Below are 20,425 nucleotides of genomic sequence, written 5' to 3'. Positions count from 1 at the left end.
GATAAAATGTCCAAACGCGCTCTAATCACTCTCTCCCGGCGGAGAGCTCTGCGGAGAATTTGGGCTTCAACATCTACTGGCTCTTCAAGGAAGGAGCACGCCATGTCTGACACTTCCTACAGTCAGGTTTCCGACAAAGAGGCGGAGAAGGTCAGGGTTAGTTGAAGTAAACCTGCTAGGGGGCAGGTTAGCTTCACGGAGTGTGTCGTCATAGTAACTCACTCAGAATTAATCTAAACTCGCTTTGTGAAACCGAAAACCCAGAGTTTTCGTTAACTCAGGGTATACTTACTCAGAGTTTGCACTAAACCGGCTTCCTGAAACAGGGCCCTGGAGTTAGAAAACACAGATTAGAAAACACAGATTAGAGAGTCTCACTTGTAGGATGGGTGGAAGTTGTGCAGCCATAATAAATAATTTCTCCTCACTGTCACTGTCATGTGACAGCGACAGACTTTCTTTAGATTTGATGTGGTGGTCAGACACAAAGAGACTTTTGAAGATGTTATTTTGAGTTTTGGAAAACCAGATGTTTTCCAGTGTTTTGAGGTTTGTTTAGAGCTAAAAGATCTGATGAATCAGGTAAACTAACATCGAGCTGTGCATTTTGAGACAGCAGCTTGTATGAGTGACATGTAGCAAGCTGGAGAAAAAGAAACATTTTAGCCGTTGACACACATTGTAGTGACCTCATTAGACATTAGATGCCTCATTTAATGTTATAACCTGAGTTACAGAGGGTGTATGTGTGAATCTGTTTGTTCTGATTAAGGAGAAAATGACTCTGCTGATTAGTGTGGGCTCACTTTTTTTTTTCTTTAAATCCAGGAGGAACTTGAGGCAGCGAGGAAGTTCCTGTACCATGAGATGGGCTACAGGTCTCGCTCTGAGCAAATAACCAAGACGTCTGAGATTAACCTGGACAACCATGAAGTAGCCAGGTAGTGCTTTTGAAAACGTCAGATAGTTCATTTAAGTTTCCTGATTGATTTATGCATTTTTTTTTCTTTCTTAATCATGTTCCATATCAGTTATAGACTACTCAAAAAATTAAAGGGACACTTTAATGAGAGTATACCATCCAGTCAGTTAAATCTCTGGGATGTTGTTCTGGTCATTTAAGTGTCAGAGGGGCTTGTTAATGAGTTTCAGTTGCTTTGGTGTTAATGAAATGAACAACAAGTTCAGTAGACGTGTGACAATGAGACAAACCCCAACAAAGGAATGATTTGCAGCTGGAGGGGACACATTTTTCCCTCTTCACTTTTTCTGTTTTTTACTAGTTTTGCATTTGGCCAGTCTCTGTGTCACTACTGCTAGCATGAGACGATACCTGACCCTACAGAGGTTGCACAGGTAGTCCAACTCCTCCAGGATGGCACATCAATACGTGCCATTGTCAGAAGGTTTGTTGTGTCTCAGGAACACACAGGCAGTTACTGTAGGGGAGCTGGACAGGGCCATAGAAGGTCCTTAATCCATCAGCAGGACCGATATCTGCTCCTTTACGCTAGGAGGAACAGGATGAGCACTGTGAGAGCTACAAAATGACTTCCATTAGGTCACTAGTTTAAATGTTGCTGACCAAACAATCACAAACAGACTACATGAGGGTGACCTGAGGGCCTGCTGTCCTCTGGTGGGCTCAGTGCTCACTGCCTGGCACTGTGGAGACTGATTGGCATTTGCCAAGGAATACCAGAATTGGCAGGTCCACCACAGGCACCCTGAGCTTTTCACAGACGAGAGCAGGTTCACCCTGAACTCGTGACAGATGTGAAAGTGTCTGGAAAAGCCGTGGAGAAGGTTGTGCTGTCTGTAGCATCGTTTAGCATGACCGGTTTGGTGATTGGTGATTGGTCAGGGGAGACATGTCCATGGAGGGGCACACAGACTCTGTGGTTCTTACTGTGGGGCACAGAGCAAATTTCAACTACAGGATTTCCTGCAAGTATTTAAATAATCTTAAAATATTATTTTTATAGTAATTTATGACCCTGATCATATTTAAGTTCGCTCTCATATTTTTACTATAAGGGGAATATTTCTCCCCACTGTAACTTTGGTCAGTCTGTCTCTACAACTCCTCACATTTTTTTGTTCGACTTGCTGGCTCTGATTATTACACAGCTAATAGACCCAGAACCAGATTCAGAGATTCTGGAGCAGACATTCAGGCTCTGGAAAAACCTGCTGCTTTCAGGGATAAAGGACCATGTTTGTGGCTCAGTTACCCAAATACTGTCTCTGGTACTGATCTCTGGTTGGATGAAGAGTTGGCAACAGTTTCAGGCAATGCCCTTTTAAACTCTTTGAAGGATCTGGTAGAGCTGTGATACCAAAACTCCTCTATTTTTAAAAGTAATATGAAAACATCTTAGATTACCTGTCACAGATATATGACAGGTAATGATGACCAAGTATAAATAAAAAAGTATAAGTAGGTCATAAATGGTGGGTGAGGTGGTGGGTGAAAGGAGGAAAGTCAGGCCTTTTTTTATCCCGTTTGGGGAAAATACTTATTTATTTCAGTGCAGATGGTAGTAGTTACAACTTACTAACTGTTGCTGTTGCACCTCAAAGGCATTTCCAAACCAGCGAGTAATTAGAAGGTCAACACGCTTTTGAGGAAAGCATAACAGCCTCTAACAGCCACTGCTCGCTAGGGAAAAATGTTTATTCCCAAACACCAACCAGGGAACGAAAGCTAGAATTTAAGTAGTGGTTACTGGAGGCCATGTGGGTTTTTTGGGTCGTGGTTCCAGTGTTGGTCCTGGGCCAATGCTGGTTATGGTGTTGTATGCGCAACATCAACATGACGGTATTTGATCCACTGCTGTTGTTGTTGTCTGTTAATATCGCTGCTGTAAATCGGCTGTTACTGCTCGTGTGTCTGACAGGTACAAGAAGCGTTTCCATAAGTTTGACAAAGAGAGCAAAGGATTCATCACCACTGTTGACGTCCAGCGAGTTTTACAGGTGAGTTTTTTTCTCTCAGTCTTCACATATTTGTTACCCGCAGCTGCATGTCATTGATCCCGAGTGCTGTGTTTCTCCTTCCCTGCAGAGCATCAATGTGCACATTGATGAAAACGCGCTCCATGAAATCCTTAATGAGGTAGACCTCAACAAGAACGGACAAGTCGAAATTGATGAATTCCTGCAGGTAGGCACTAAGTACAGAGATGATCAGCAGCGCTTAATTTTAAGTGCCTTCTTTAGCATCTGTAAGCACAAGACAGACATCAGTTATCTGTGATCTGTTAATGGAGCAGCTGTGCACAATAAATGCTTAAACTAGCTTTGAGCTACGTGCTCTGAGTGGCCACTTTGTTAGGTACAGCTGTCCAATCAGCCAATCACCTTTTAACAACTCAAAGGATTTGGGCATATAGACGTGCTTCATGCCTAAATGCATGCAAGGTATGCTCTTCTGCATACCTTGGTTGCAGTCAAGGTATGCAGAAGAGCAACTCCGAATGGACAGCATGTCACTTCATTATATTAGCCAGTTATCAGATTTCAGTCCAGCAGAGCAGCTTTAGGATGCGGTGTAATGGAAGATTCTCATTTGCAAATCTGCAGTAACTGTGTGGTGCTATTATGTCAACAAGGACTAAAATCTCGGAGGAATGTTTCCAGCAACTTCTTGAATCTGCACCATGAAGAATGAAGCCAAAAGCGAGTTCGACCCAGTACTAGCAAGGTGTACCTAATGGAATGGCGGGTGATGTTACATAGAAACACGTCTTAAAGGTTTAGTTACAGCTTACAAATCCAAAATGCGGTGGTGGACTGGATTATTATTTTTTTTTTCTAGATTTTAGCAGGCAGTGAATAAAAAAAGTGTCTGGCTGTAATAATGCAAATTTATTTGTTTTCATTTGCAAAAATAAAAAATGCAGATTCATGGAAAAACTGAAAAATATTTGGATCGCAGATTTCAGCTACATGATTTCCTGCATGTAGCTGAACATTTAAATAATCTTTAAACAATCTTAAAATATTATTGTATTTATATTTTAAACCTTTACAGGAAAATCAAAAATACCAGAACAAATTTTAAAAAAAGGCAAATAAGAATGATTTTCTTTATGCGCACATGCACAGTATGCAGTGTGGTGTGTGTCTTATAAGAGGGAGCATTAATGCCCAACACCTCTGTGAGTGTGCCTGCCCTTCTCAAACCAGCAGAGCAAACATGACTGAGGACGCAAAGGCTGGATAATGGAAGCCCTCAGGAGCGTGATCTGTCACACACGGATTCAGCCTTTTTCTTTTTTGTTTTTTTTTTGTGGGAAATTGAGCCTGGAATTAACATGAATTCAGCCTGTAAGTGTACAAATCCAGTTTTTCTAATAGTAAGGTCACCAAAAGTCAAAGGTTCAGTTCCTCCTCTCTTGCCTGTCATTTTCAGTATTTTTACCCTGATAAAAGCAGCATATTCCTCCTCATACATGCAGGAGAGCTGGAACTTAAATTATCCTGTCGTTAAGAGAGAGAGAGAGAGAAAAAAAGAAAGACCTGTGTCCACCTGACAGGTGAGTAAACTTCCGCTGCTGCAAGCCGAGAGTGTGAAGTCTAAAGCAGCGGCAGGTCAGGCCGAATGAAGGTAATTAGAGAGGAGAGGCTCTGTCAGCGACTCGTGTAATGAGGCCTGAGGAGTGTCCGGGGAGCCCACACGTCCGTCTGTCGCTAAATTACTTTCTCACTCGAGTCCAGAGAACAGCCATTACAGAGGACTACCTTTGTTAGCGACCTATCTCTGCTGCAAACGAGCCGATGTTCGGACAATAGAGAAGCTAAAAGTGAAAAGAGCTTCTGTCTCCTTTGTGATGACATCTGTATCTGTGCGTTTGTTTCTGCTCGCCTGGTTCGCCATGTGAACAACAAACACAAAGTAGTGTGGAGGATATTGATCTTTTAACCCTCACACAAAACCTAACCCAGTTCTCCGGTTAACGAAAATTATGGCTGGAGGTGGGAAATGAACTAAAAAGGTCCAAGAAGTGTTAAAGCTGAGCCAGGTGACTTTATCTGTGGTGGATAAGGAACAGGAGCAGCAGCCGTGTGTTCTTCTGCTGCTGTAGAGATGCTCTTCTGCGTACTTTGGTTCTAACAAATGCTTATCTGAGTTAATGTTGCCTTCCTGCCAGCTCCCAGCAGTCCAGTCATTCTCCTCTGACCTCAGGGTTCAACAAGGTGTTTTCACCTAGAGAGCTGCTGCTCACTGGATGTTTTCTCTTTTTCACAGCAATTCTCTATAAAAAACAAACAAACTAGAACTGCGTGAGTGGGAAATCCCAGCAGATCAGCAGCTTCTGAAATACCAATAACCATGCCACATTTAAAGTTACTTAAATCCTCTTTTTTTTCTCAATTCTGTTGCACAGTTTGAAGTTCAGGAGGCCACCTTGACAATGTTTACATGCCTAAATGCACAGAGTTAGTGCCATGTGATCGGGTGATTAGATATCCACTGTCCATATGTACATAGCGCTGCAGAACTGTACCCCCCCAGCATGTTTACACTGAGTAGGAGATGCTCTGTATCTCATTGTACAACTGTATAGTGACAATAAAGGCATTATATTCTATTCTACTCTATATATTTTGTTAATGAGCAGTTAAACAGGTTTACCTAATGAAGTTTTCATAGATAAAGCTGCTTAGCAGTACATGAAGTCCTTAAAATAAGGGCGTCTTTGACCTGAACCAATTTAATAGAATTAATATAAGGAGTTTAAATATTTGTGTTTCGTGTCTAAATTTTTAGAAAAGAAAAAACAGTGACAGCACTTTCTTAGCGCGTCATCTTAACTATTAAAACATTGCTTTGCACTCGATTTGTTGACACTAAGATTGAGAAGAATATATAATCATGTCAGAGAACATTAAAATCGCTGCTTGTTTCCTGCCGTTGGAGAAGATTACATGACCTCATTTTCACATTAAAACAGTCGCACCTTGCTCAGCTTTAACACATGAAAACTAAAAATGGTTTCATCGTCTGCCTCTCAAACTCAGGGATGTGAGCTCTAAAGCCTTTCACTGCCAGGCAGGCGGTTTCCTCCTCGTCCTGCAGATAATTATTTCTGCCCGAGGAAAGCGGCCCGCCTCGCTTTGACAGGTTAACCTTTCCCGCCGTTGTCCTACACGCCACGTACTCTGTTCTCTCCTGTTCCCTCCGCAGCTGATGAGCGCCGTGAAGAAGGGACACGTGTCGGACAGCCGCCTGGCCATTCTGATGAAAACTGCAGAGGAGACTCTGGATCAGAGGGAACCGGTGTCGGTGGACCGAAGCGGGGGCGGAGTCTGAGTTGGATGCCAAAACAAAAAACCAAAAAAACCCCCAACCTTTAAAGGTGGTGATGACACACAAAAAAAGATGCAAATGGAGCTATTTGAATGACAATATTGCAATCAAGCATGCAGCCGGATGAATTTGGACAAATCAAGCACTCCTGTGTGTTTTGGGTGAAACGGTATCTAATGATTGAGGCTGAGATGTGTCTGTTTATTTCATCTGTTATGTCCAAAGTCTTAACATCTGGTGCCTCAGACCACACACACAACATTTTATACTGTCTTTTTACGCAGCACTTTTAATACTTTGACGTTCTCTTTGTCCAGCACTCCTTGATTGACGCTGATTATTGTGTAAATACCATCTTCAGGTGGCTTTGCATCACGCAACACAATTTACAGATAAATGTGAAGTTTCCTAGAAAAAGAAGGAAAAAAAAAAAAAGCAATTTGGTTCCAAGTATTGAAAAAAGAGCACTTCATTTACGTTTCTCAAAAATAATCACCCTTTTATTAAGTGAAAAAAGGTTTTAGCAGCTGCTTGAGGAAGATGCTTTCACCTTTTCAGGACGCCCGTTCTAGCTGTTGTTTAGTCACCGTACGTTAGCTGTATCAGTCTACTCGTATATGACTAAATGGTTGACAGGATGCAGGCAGCAGAATTAAAAAGAAAAGAGAACTTGAATGTGCCACTTCAGCCAGAAGAGGCGAATATGCGAGGCTGAAGATGAAGAAAGCGGGTATTTGGTCATTGTAGTGGCAATTTAAACCAGTTTTGCTACCGAGGCGCTGCCAGAGACGTTTAATTGGTGAGGTCTTGATTGTCCGTTTCTAAAGTTATAGTTCCGCTGGGGCAAAATGTCCGCATGAATCAAATACAATCAAACAACATCCATTTGTGTATCCAATATATATCCATTAAATGTAGAGCGGGAAGAATCGATACATTGTCGTATCACAGCATTTTGTATGCTGATGTTGTATCGATACAGGGAGACCAAACATCTGTACTTTTTTAGAAAATTAAACTACAACCAATATGTGATTTTCATTTATTTTAACAGTTAATATATTACGAGAAAAACAGACTGATAGCAAATTGACTCTGTCTTACAGAAATATTTATAGCAGATTTTAATGACAACTGTATCTTATTGTTCAAAGCATACTGAGATTGACAGATATTGAGGACATAATTAGTGATAGTTTGTCACTGCTGTAATTAATTTAGTTTTATTTATTAGTTTTCATTTAGTTTTAAATAGCGCAAAATCACAAGGACGGTATCTTATACAGTAAACACTCTATAATCCATCTAATAATCCAGTCACCAATCAAACGACCCCCACTTGGTGACAGTGGAAAGGAAAAAAAAAATATAGTGTTTAAATGGAGCCGCTCTTTTTTTTTAAAAAAGAGAACGTTTTTATTTTATTTAGCAACAAATTTCCTTTTTAAAAAAAATAATTTTCCTTCAAGGAAACTTCCTGGTAGGAAGTGTTGGACCTTTAGACAAAACCTCAGCGATAGTTTCTGCGTGTCCTCTCTGATCTGTTAAAAGCACAAGTCAGGTGACGCTCAGCATATTTAAAGTATTTCTTCAGCCAGGTTTTTGTTTTTTTTCCTCTCAGATGAGTTATTTTTAGGCTCATCTGGGATCTGCTGTTTTTTCCATCTATTGCACTACTGAGGTTTACATGACGAGGTTTCCATCTTCAGCGCAACTGTTTGAGGACGCTGTCACTCTGATCTCCTCGTGTATATTTTTTATAATTATTTATTCTTTTTTTTATCCGTGTCATTCTGCTCTTTGCTCTTATAAAAACAGGATTTCAAAGGAACTATGAGTTATTTTTACTGGCTATAAGGTTGAAGTTTGTTTTGTTTCTGTGCTTGAGGTCGAGAGCAAAGACCTGAATTAACGCTGTATTAACGCACATCCACCAAACTGTTGTGTAATCCTGCATGCAAGCTGATGATTTTTTTAATCATGTATCTGACGGAAATGAGATGTTTTTAAGTGTGGCATGCTTCGTGTGCAGACTTTGTCTGAGTGCAGTTGAAAGACAGTTCACTGTATGAATGTATGATGTGCCTTGTTCTGCCTATAACATGACACTCAGTCTTCTTTTTCACAAAGCTACATGAGTTAAACATTAACAGGAAAACATGTTGAGAATGTAAAGACATTTATAAAACATTTATTACGTGAAAAAGTCGATTGTATGCCTGGTTTGTTCGAAATAGAGACTTATTGACGGAAGTTGAAGGGTTATTATTAGTTATGGATAAGGGTATTTTCTTTATGGAAGCCGATTACTTCATGTTTTAGTATAAAGATTTGTACTTTGATTGGGTTTTTTTGTTTTGTTTTGTTTTGTTTTTTGGGGGGGGGGGAGATTTTCTGTATCCCATTGAAGGATTGTTTGGCTGAAATGACTCCGCAGCACTGTCTTTCTGCATCTTAAGTCAGAATCTTTGTAGCTAAAGATAAAATTATTAGCTGTTTGATGAACTTTTAAGGTTTCACAACACAAAACCTTTAAAATGTTGAGTGTTTATTTTCCTTATTGGTGCATGTAGATGTGAAAATGAATGTTTGGCAGAAATGGAGAAGAGGATTCTGGCACAACTTAATACTTCCAAGGTGTCCCAATGAGAACATGAAGTCTGAAGAGGTTAAAGATCCAGCAACAGTTGTAGGATTAAGAGCAGCTTTGTTTCAGCCTTTGGCCTGTACCAGGCCAGTGAAGTCCAACAGTTTTCCTTCATATGAAAACTGTTCTTGGAGCTGTAACCTCCAGTTTTCACTGCAGTGCTGTGAAAAAACGTTCACTCTTATTGCTTCTATAGGAAGGTAAAGGTAAGTCTGCTAGAAGCAATTAGTACTTTATCATTGTCATCAATAGTTATACTTGGGTGGGGGGGTATAACAAATTTGAATGTTATATTTTACAATATTAAATATATTAATATTAAATATTATATTTTATTAAATAAATTGCACTCTGGAAATACCATGAATAACAGTGCACTACCTTCCCGAGATAACATTAGCAGAGCAAACTTGACAAAGCTACCTCCCGATTGACAGCAAGCTGATGGCTCAGTTACACAAGTAAAAATAGGACAGCAACCTCCTGGAATCTGTTGGTGATTGTTGTGAATTTTTCCACGTGCTGCGACTGATCGTAACTTGTGACTAAATGGTCAGAGGTGGGACCAAGTCATTGTTTTGCAAGTCTCAAGTAAGTCTCAAGTCTTTATCCTCAAGTCTCAAGTAATGTCAGGCAAGTCAGAGTCGAGTCTCAAGTCACTGGTGTAAAAGTCCGAGTCAAGTCACAAGTCTGAAACTTTGAATTTCAAGTCCTTTCGAGTCTTTAAAAAAAAAAAAAACAACGAAAAAATAATGTTGCAGTTATATGCTAAATGTAAATATTAGACCATGTAATTTTAAATCTGTGTTTTTCTCAACACATGACAAAATAGTGAACTTAGAAAATATACACAAATTGTGAAATTGCACCTCTTTAAAATGCAGCTCAATTAAACTTAGCTCCAAGAATAATTTTCACCGACAGTTCTGAGATACGCTGCATGTTATTCTTGGATGCGGTTGTAGGACCGGCTTTAAAATCGCATGACAAAAATATACACATTAAAAAAAACTGCATCACCAACGTAGCCTGGAAAACATTTGCTAGTTAGATGAAGTCAGCTATCTCATCGTAGCATATTTATATGCATATTTATAATCATACGGTTCTTGGAGTGAGTGCATACACTCATGAAGTTTAGTAACTTCCGGTCACTGCAACAAGCCCAGGTACAGTTTACCGACGGATGGGTACAGGACCTTGAAATGCACCGTGTAGAAAGTAAAGACCATCGTACGTATCATAAGTTTACCAGTCTCACAAATCGTCGTCATAAATACACATTCCTTAACCGTTTATTAATAGGACCTTTGAGCTCAAGGGTAATTAATCAGTAGTGGAAATAATTTCTGGTACGAGTTACAGAAATGTAGCAGTGACAATAATACTGTATGCTGTAATCGTACTGGGCAATTAGTGATACAAAAAACCTGTTTTATCCTGTGAATAAAAGTATATGTTTTTGTCAGTGTACCATAATAACAGAAGCGAAACGCAATATTGTGTCAGGACAATTCACTATTTATGCACAATAAATAAAGGAGCATAGCTCGACAATTTCTGTTCAGTGCCAGACTTGCTTGTAACCTATATCACCAATTATGTTATGAAAATGACGTATTAACTACTAAAAAACACTGACCTTCGTGTAAATGCTTGGAGCAGACTAACCTGTGAGCTGGAGTGTTCTGGGACGTTATATTTGGTCTTTGAATGGCTGCAATCCAGACCATCCGTCGCCTCTTTGTTACTTCGGAAACATGGCTCGAACAATTTCTCTTCAACGAGGTAATCCGATAACAACCGATCTCTTTACCCGTCGGCTTCCCGTGGCTGTCATGCGACCGGCTATTGCAGTTAATAATACAACAGCTTCTTGTGTTTCTTTTTATCGCTGTATAACTGATTTTAATTGAAAGCCTGCGTGCGCTAGTACCGCTTGCCACGAGTTCCCAGAATCCTTTGCGGTTCTACCCGTGAATGACGTCACATTTTCAATCTCTATATAATATGCATGTTAAATTTTGTATTTGGGGTAAAATATCAAGTCTTTTCAAGTAAACCGGTTCAAGTCCAATTCAAGTCCCAAGTCATTGGTGTAAAAGTCCAAGTCAAGTCACAAGTCTTAGAACATTTTTTCAAGTCAAGTCTAAAGTCATAAAATTAATGACTCGAGTCTGACTCGAGTCCAAGTCATGTGACTCGAGTCCACACCTCTGTAAATGGTTGCCCAGATCTTGAAGGTGTTGCACTTTTGATTGCACGGATCATCTGATAGGAGTCAACCTTTTTGCAAAAGGTCTTACTTGGACTGACTGCAGTCACTTGGAGAAATTGACAAAGGTTTGAAAGTAATTATTTTCTACCCTACAAATGTAGACAGATTGCCAGCATGTTTAAACAGATATTGACAATATTTTACTTAAACTACATAATTTCAAGTAAAAGAAAAAGTGATAAATCACAATATATGTTATTGCAAAACGCACAAAATGTTAAAAATCTTAATACCATCGTATCATGAGCAAAGTATGGTGATAGTATCATTTTACTACAAATAAATTTCCACAAAAGTTGGGCTGCTGTGTAAAATGTTCATAAAGACTGAGTGCAATGATTTGCAGACGTCAGGAACCCATACTTTAGTCAAAATAGAACATTAAAAAATGTTCCAATGTTTAAACGGTGTGAGACACTGTGCCATTTTAAGGGGACCGAAACAAGGTCACTTTGAAATGGAAACAACACAGTTAAAAAAAAAATACTTGGGACTGGGACGCATTTACCACTTGTTTACAATATCCACAGCTACACTGTGGGTTGTGTATTAATGACGTGGTTAATTATTTTGATTTCAATTTTTGAGGTGTCCTTGGGTGAAATGCTGAACCCCGAATCTTCACAGAGTCCCAAAAAATGAAAATATTTCGTGTTAATCAGTATCTGAATCATCACCTCCCACATTGCAGCACATCTTCCCTCACTACCAGCCTCTCCTCAGGTTTTATAATCTAAAAGAAGCGTGTGCAGGCTGTTCCTCCTTACTGCCTTTATGGTGTGATTCATTCTCACTAGCAACAAGTATTCAGTTTCTCTTAGGCCTTTTTCTTATTCCCTTCACAGAGTCATGCTGCAGGTTTTCCTTCTAAAACACTGTAGCTGTTATTGCAGTGTATCAGTGTGCGGTCACGTGGGGGTTCGACTACAATACCTCGACACTGAGGACCCTTCAGGCTGCCACCGCTGCCCGTCTAACCTGAATAGCTCATGGGCAGTGCGACTTAAATCCTGATGCTTGATTGTCTCCTTTGGATGAAATTACAGCTTTATCCAGGGTCAAAGAGAATCATATTCTTTACTGCTTTTCTCTTCACCAGCACTGTAAAAATGCAGCGATCCAGTCTCCAGGTGGAAAAAGAAACAACAGCAATTATCTAATTAAATGTATCTGGTTGCTTGCAGAGCTTTGTGTGGTTTTTGTCTTTCTGGTGAGCATCAGTCAAAGCTGGCGTCACAACAGCCGAGGATGTGAGCGCCTGTGAGAGAGGAAAGTGAGCATTTTAAACCAGAAGTGTTTTCCTTGTTTTTGTTTTTAATTTGATGTTATTTAATATCAGAAACCATGTGATACGAGTACAGTAGAGCTTACTTACAGGGACCTGTTTGCCTTGTTTTATTCTTATTTAGAATTCAGGTTATTCTGCAAAAAGTGGTAAAAAATGTGAGTTGAAACTTGTCAGATTCATTTTTCCTGCCTTTATCTAAGTACTAACTGAACAGATATCACCTTTGGTTTTGGAAAACTGACAAAGGTTTGTTTACACACCAGAAGACTGACAAACGATAGACAAAACTTACCTAAATTCCCAGGGGGAGGGACAAATGCCTTTGGAGGTTGCATCCATCCAATGTAAAAGTCTGCCAAATAAAAAAGATGTTGAGCTATTTGCTGAGGTGACAGATGAAAGTATCTTAGTTCTTGGCGCGAACTCACTACTGCAACCATGCTGTGCCTCATGCATGTATGGAAACCCTTATGCTTGAAGGTGGAAGGTGCATTATGGACAAAGTGCGAGTTCAATAACAGAACACCATTTGTGTTCAGGCCTGGCACGCTGTTCCTCCCAGTCAAACCCTTTGAGGTCACAGTTTCATCGCCCACGTGAGAGTTGAAGTGCCCCTAAATGGACAATGCAGTATCCAGATGGGGCACTTTCCGAGCTCAGTCTCCTTCCACACCCAAGAGATGATATTATACAGCCACTTGGGATTGGACCATCAGGGCCTCAGCCACTGAGAGCACTCTGAGTCCCCACTGAATAGGTCTTCATTTGACTCTTGGGAGACTGAGAGATGGGTTGGGGCTGCATTGTGTTGGTATGGTGTGGTGAAGAGACAGCTGAGTGTAGAAACCCTAGAAACCCAGCTGTAAGTTTACCCACTGATCTACACCCCTACCCTCACCTGTGGTCACAAGCATACGTTAGTGATTGAAAGAATGAGATTGGGTTTGCAAGTGGCTTCCATGAAGGGTGGCAGGCTGTTGCCTTAGAGATGGGATGAGGAGTTCTGTCATCCCATCTATAAGAGTAGAGCCACTATTGCTCCACATCAAAAGGAGTCAGTTGAGGTGTTTTGGGCATCTGACTCAGATGCCTTCTGCGTGAAGTGTTCCAGGCATACACTACAATGAAGAGGCCCTGGGGTAGACCCAGGAAATGCTTGCCTGGGAAACCCTTGGTGTTCACCTCAATAACCTGTAGAAGGTAGCCAGGGAGTTGGAGGTTTGCACTTCTCTGTTTAGGCTAATGTCCCCACAACCCAGCGCTGGATATGTTGAAGAAAATGGATGGATGGTCTTTATCTGGCTTCTCAACAAAGGCCTACTTGCTTTGGGAGATTTTGTAAGGGTTAATACACCTTTGACAACGTAGCTGTTGGGATGACTACTAGGGCATAGGCCAGGTCAGGTGTTTTATTCATATCCTGCCAGGGGAAGGCCTCAGGGCAGACCCAGGACCCACTGGAGACATTATATCTTTTGCCTACCTTGGGAACACCTTTGTTTCCTCCTGGTGGAGCTGGAGGAGGTGGCCGGGGAAGAGAGGTCTGGGCTATTTCATCCCCGACTTGCAAGACCCAGAAGAACAGCAGAAAATAAATGGCTGGATATATTTTGGTGAACACATTTAGTAACTTACTTTGCTCTAGTCTTCATGTCTTTCATGCATGCCGTGCAATTAATTAGTGACTTTTTTATTTTAGGATTGAAGCAGTTCAGTTTGCCTTTTTTTTAGTTTTCATGATAAGCTAAGCTAAGTAGTAGCTGGCTATAGCTTCATATTGTACATGGATGGAAGAACAATTCTCTCACAATTCTTTTATTTATATGGTAGGTTTTCAGAAGAATTTAGTCACATAACAGGGTGTTCCACAACAGACTATTGAAAATGTACACATTCTGTAACTCCTTGTTCAAAAACATACCGACTTCTGAATTCCAGTGACAACTGAGAACAAAGCTCTCATGTTAAGCTCCAGAGCAGCAGCTGAAAGTACCAGATGGTGACATTTTTACTTTTAGGAACACCTCACGGCAGACCTATGTTGTTAAATGTCGCACCCCTTCTGTAACATCTCCGTAGCTTATGGATATTTCTAACCAAGAGTTCATTCAGTTAAAAAAAGAAGTGCTTTTCTCCCAAGTGTTACTTTTCACTCTGCGGCTGTAAAACATTGGGTGAACTTGGACCAAGCCAAAACGTCCTCACAGAGGCTGAAGTACACGACCACACACACACACACACACACACACACACACACACACACACACACACGCACACGCACACACGCATTAACCTTCATGCAGTCGGCTCCTGCAAACTGGGTGAAAAACAGCCTTTTCTCCTGAAAGGTCACAGCCAGATTTGAGTGACAGCTTTAAGTTCTGCGCTCATATTACAATCTGCAGCCGAGACGTCTTCATGGGAAAGGCCGCGAGTACGGGGAAGCAATTAATTGTAATGAATAATGGGACAAATCTGGTTGGCATATGACCACTAATGCTCCTTTTTTCTCCGGAGGGTTAGGACGCTGATGCCAGCCACACCGTAGCGTCCGCCTGCACGCTAATTGAAAATGTGTGGAGGATGTCAAGGGATGGTGTCAATTACTGCCTTCTGCTTAATTCAAAAGAAGATGAGGTTTTTTTATGCCCTCTTGTTTTTTAGTAAACTTTAAAATAGCATAGATTGGGATTATTTTTTAAATGATGAGGTCATAAAATTAAATAAAAGAACAAGTCACCAAATTAATAAATAGCAAAAAGGTGTTTGAATGTCATTTAATGGACTGAATGTCTTCGAAAAATGCTTGTGCTGATATTTTGCATCAGGATGATGCGGTTTGAAAGTCTGCAGCCTGTGAAGAAATATGAAATCCACACATATTGGACAAAAAAAGTTAAATTCAAAGAAAAAAAACTGAAAGAGTGGAAGAGTCAGCATTTATCATCAATGAAATGAAAACTTAAACTATAGAAATTATTTTAAAATTCCACTACAACTACAATTACAGTCGCTTAAAAGTAAATCATGCAGATCATAAGAATTAGCTGTGGTCCTGTCCAGCAAAATCAAAAAAAGGCAAATAAAAAAAACCAAACAAACAAAAACACCCAGAACATAATATTATAAACAAACAACAGCTTGCCCACCCCGATGGGGTTTTTATTGTCGCCGGCGACTTTAACAAAGCGTGCCTAAAGACTGTGCTTCCTAAATTTGTCCAGTTCGTGGACTTTGCTACGAGAGGAGAACACACTTTGGACCATGTCTATTCAAACATCAGGCATGCTTTCAGAGCGACACCCCTCCCCCACCTGGCTGGATCTGACCACCTCTGCATGTCCCTCACCCCCACCTACACCCCCCTGCTGAGAAAAACAAAGCCCCAGACAAAGACAATAAAAACCTGGCCTGAAGGAGCCCTTTCTCAACTGCAGGACTGCTTCTCAACAACTGTATGGGATTTATTCTCCAGCCACAACCTCCAGGAGTACACGGACACTGTACTCTCGTACATCAGGAACTGTGTTGACAATGTCACCGTCAACAAAAGGGTCAGGGTGTTTCCAAATCAAAAACCCTGGATGAATAGCGAAGTGCAATCCCTCCTAAAAAGCCGCAACACTGCCTTCAAGTCAGGGGACAGGGCTGCGTATAGGGCGGCCAGGGCAGACCTGAGTAGAGGCATCAGGAAAGCTAAGGCTGCCTATAGGAGGAGGATTGAAGATCACTTTGCTGACAACGACCCCAGAAAAATGTGGCAGGGGATCAATCACATTACCAACTACAGAAGCAATAACCAGGCAACATCTAGGACTGATGCCTCACTGGCTGAGGATCTAAACCGTTTCTTCGCCCGCTTTGAGACGACCAAGCCCTCAGCTGCCACACCACTTCCACCCGCCCCCAGCACTGGCACACTAACACTTAGGGAGCACCAAGTGAGGTGTGTTCTAAGGTCAGTGAATCCCAGGAAGGCGGCAGGTCCTGATGGAATACATGGAAAGGTTCTCAGAGCATGTGCTGGCGAACTGACCGGAGTCTTCACTAAAATCTTCAACCTTTCCTTGTCATCAAACACCGTCCCGCCCTGCCTCAAAACCTCCACCATCATCCCCATCGCCAAGAAGACAGCTGTGGCCAGCCCAAATGACTACAGGCCTGTTGCACTTACGCCTGTAGTGATGAAGTGCTTTGAGAGACTGGTCTGTCAGCACATCAGGGCCGGTCTGCCTCCCACTCTGGACCCCCACCAATTTGCCTACAGGACAAATCGTTCCACCGAGGACGCTATCACCATAGCGCTCCACACTGCGCTGAGTCACCTGGAGCACCGAGGAAGCTATGTGAGAATGCTCTTTCTGGACTTCAGCTCAGCATTCAATCATATCATCCCGGAGATCCTGGTCCAGAAACTGTCTCACCTGGGACTCTCCACCCCCATCTGCCTCTGGATCAAGGACTTCCTGACAAATAGACCACAGTCTGTCAGACTCGGCCCCCACCGGTCCAGCACCATCACACTCAGCACCGGGTCTCCACAAGGATGTGTTTTGAGTCCCCTCCTGTTTACGCTCTACACATCCGACTGCTCCCCTACCCATCTCTCAAACACCATCATAAAGTTCGCGGATGACACCACAGTGGTTGGATTCATCTCAAGGGGGGATGAGTCGGACTACAGAGATGAGGTCAACAGACTGACTGAGTGGTGTTCAGTTAACAACCTCCAACTGAACACCACGAAAACTAAAGAACTTATCTTGGACTTCAGGAAGGGCAGAGCAGACCCGGCCCCACTTTACATTCACGGGAGCTGTGTGGAGAGGGTACACTCCATGAGGTTTCTGGGCGTGCAGATATCTGATGACCTCTCCTGGACTGCAAATACTACAGCAGTGGTTAAAAAGGCCCAGCAGCGTCTCCACTTTCTGAGAGTGCTCAGGAGGAACAACCTGGAGGAGAGGCTGCTGGTGACATTTTACAGAGCCACCATAGAGAGCATCCTAACGTACAGCATAACAACATGGTATGCAGGGTGCTCAGCTGCAGACAGGAAAGTACTGCAGAGGGTCATCAACACAGCCCAGAAGATCACTGGCTGCTCTCTGCCCAGCCTGGAGGTCACTGCAAACTCTCGGTACCTCAGCAGAGCTGGCAATATCATCAAGGACCACTCTCACCCCAGCAACCAACTGTTTGAACTATTACCGTCAGGCCGACGGTACAGGTCACATAAAACCAGGACAAACAGATTCAGGGATAGCTTCTTTCCCAGAGCTATCACCGTAGTAAATAAGCACAAAAACAATTGAACCTATTCCATACCGTCACTGTCATTATATTATGCTGCTATTCATACTGTCATTATATTAATGCTGCTATCCTGTATATATTGTACATACTATTGTTTGAGTACTTACGATTGTTTTTTTTGTACTTTTTATATTTTACATTTATATTTATTATTGAAACTTGCACCAAGGGAGTGGCACTCCAATTTCGTTGTACTCTGTACAATGACAATAAAGGCTATTCTATTATATTAGGTAATAATTTTGAGTTTAATGCAACTTAAATATATAAAATCAAGGGTTTATTTATTCAAATGATTAATTGTTAAGGAAAATATGGTTGGTGAAAACTGACTGTATACCAGTCAAGTCAGAATAGATTCCATTAAATTAAATATTTTGCATTCTACTTATGTTTATATGTAACATAATTACACATAAAATGTAATTAAATTACTTAAAGTCAATATCCTTTTGAGAGCAGTCACTTCAAGGTGCTGTATATTAGGGTAAGGTAAAGACCCAAAATATTAAAAAGAAACCCCAACATTACACAACTCTCTTTGAGCAAGCATTTGGTGACAGCGGGGAGGAAAAACTCCCTTTTAACAGGAGGAAACCTCCTTCAGAAACAGGCTCAGGGAGGATGGCCATCTGCCATAGAAAGGACAATTAAACTTTGAACAATGAGTTAACGTTAATGTTTGTTCTTGTTCTTCTGCGGGGCTCCAGATAAAACTGGGAGCATTTTAGAAGCAGTAGTCTGGGTGGGGTCTTTTATTTTGAAAATTGGCCTTATTCTTTATGCTGTTTAGACAGCTTCATGTGTCTTCTCAGAAAATAGAATCAGTGCCGTCTTAAATGACACAGACCAGGTGGACACTTCTGGGATGCTTCTTAATGCAAGTCTCGTATTGAACGTGTGTGATCAGCTGGGCCCATCTGATGTGATCTGAAATGACCTGTGATTGGTCAGCGTCTCCTATCATGAGCTAGCGTTTTCAGAACCTTACAAAAAGGTGCAGAGTCCCCATCTTTGAAGCAATCATTTAAAAGACAAAAAGATCTCAAGTTGCGCATCATTGCACAGGATGGCAACAGCTGTGCTCCCCAGCTGCTGTTTGCTTGTTTTTTTGTGGCATTTTTGCCTTTATTAGATAGTTGAACAGTGAAGATAGACAGGAGAGTGGGGAAGAGAGTGCGCAGGAAAACATTCAGCAATGGACCACAGGTCACACTCAAAGCTAGGCCGCTGCTCTCCGGCTAAGCTAAACTACAACCCCCCAGCAACTGTTTTTCCAAGTGTGACTGTATCATAGCTTTACACTAGGGCTTCATGAGCAGTGTTACACTGCACGGCCTACACACAGACATAATAGTGCATTTACAGGATTTTCTTTCAGGCGATTTTGAAAGGAAACTTGTCAGGTCAGTTCTTCAGGTAAAAATATGGCCACTTTTGTGACCCTCTAAAGTCAGGCTTTAGGATCAGCTTACCTCACTTACCCACAAACTTTTCTTTGTAGTATGTTTCTCAGCTGGCGAGACCACTTGAGTTTAAACATGCTGAAAGGTTATGGATGTTTTTTGTCACATTACTTTACATTAAGTGTATCTCATTTACTTTTTCAATTACTTGATTTTATTTCTATTTATTTTACTAGTTTCCCTCTAGTAAATAAAACTTAAAAACAAAACAATAGTTTGTCTTTGCTGTAGGTTCCAGCAAGTAAACTGATATTTTCTTTCTGTAATTTATTAAATGAGGATATAAAGTGGATGTTTCACATCTTTTAAAGCTTGATATTAGATGTTATGACATCATGCGTGTGCTTGACAGGCTTTTCTGGGTTTATTTTAATCACATTTGCCATAATCCGGCCTCATCATGCATATGATAGCAGTGTTAGCATCTATTCAGTCCCACGAGCTTGAGTGCCAGTGTCAGTAATGAGAAATTTCTAAGTGGGAATTATCAGCTATTCGCCCAGTTTGCACAAACAAGTTTCAAAATAATGCCCTTTTGATGAGTTTTAATTAGAGTGCACCGGGACCAGAGGGCCCCACAATGACCCGCCAGGGCTTTAATAATTATGGTAAGAAAGGAGATAATTAACTGATGGCTGGAGAAATTAATCACATCGACCACTTGTGAGGAAGGAAAAGTTCAATTATTGATATGAGAGGGCAGGTCTGACTAATTTAATATATTGTTATTTAACATTTTTTTGATGTACAGCTGATTGCAAGTGGAAGTCGTTAAACCTGAGGTTGTTTTTGAAATGCGGATGCACTAAAATGACTACCTGCAGTCGCTGATTGATTCTCCAGGGCGCTCTTGGTGACTTTTAGGGGTGTCCGAAAGTGAAAAACCTTCATTTAATGGGGGAAATAATGGTTCAGACCTTTCGGGGGCCACTCTTGAACCTTCTCCCATTGAACAAAAGGTGTCCTGACATTTACCTGGGTCATTGGCAGGCTTTGTGCCTCGCAGCGTGCAGACGGGAAGTTCTTTTAGCTGCGTTTCAATGGATACCTGCCAGTCAGCCGAGAATCTCAACTCCACAATCATTCTGAAGCCGAAAGGAGAAGAGGAACATTA

The 20,425-nt window shown here is 41.3% G+C and overlaps 1 protein-coding gene across 2 annotated transcripts in view; it reads left to right on the top strand.

Annotated features, from left to right (window-relative positions):
- LOC146547339 (glycerol-3-phosphate dehydrogenase, mitochondrial-like) overlaps window positions 1-8,522 on the top strand; it is a 39,264-nt gene extending 30,742 nt beyond the window's left edge. For both annotated transcript variants that reach the window (XM_085263956.1, XM_085263957.1), the window contains 4 exons: window positions 829-941; window positions 2,901-2,979; window positions 3,068-3,166; window positions 6,194-8,522. In XM_085263956.1, the coding sequence (XP_085120082.1) occupies window positions 829-941; window positions 2,901-2,979; window positions 3,068-3,166; window positions 6,194-6,319 (417 nt within the window). In that variant the 3' untranslated portion in view covers window positions 6,320-8,522. The remainder of the gene's footprint in view (window positions 1-828; window positions 942-2,900; window positions 2,980-3,067; window positions 3,167-6,193) is intronic.
- The last annotated feature ends 11,903 nt before the right edge of the window (window positions 8,523-20,425 follow it).

Source organism: Mchenga conophoros, linkage group LG23, assembly GCF_057382185.1.
Source record: "Mchenga conophoros isolate Kocher_MC1m ecotype Shallow Benthic linkage group LG23, M_conophoros_male_GT1.1, whole genome shotgun sequence".
Lineage (NCBI taxonomy): Eukaryota > Metazoa > Chordata > Actinopteri > Cichliformes > Cichlidae > Mchenga > Mchenga conophoros.
Note: the sequence above shows the minus strand (reverse complement) of the source record. Positions and strands in the feature narration are given on the sequence as shown.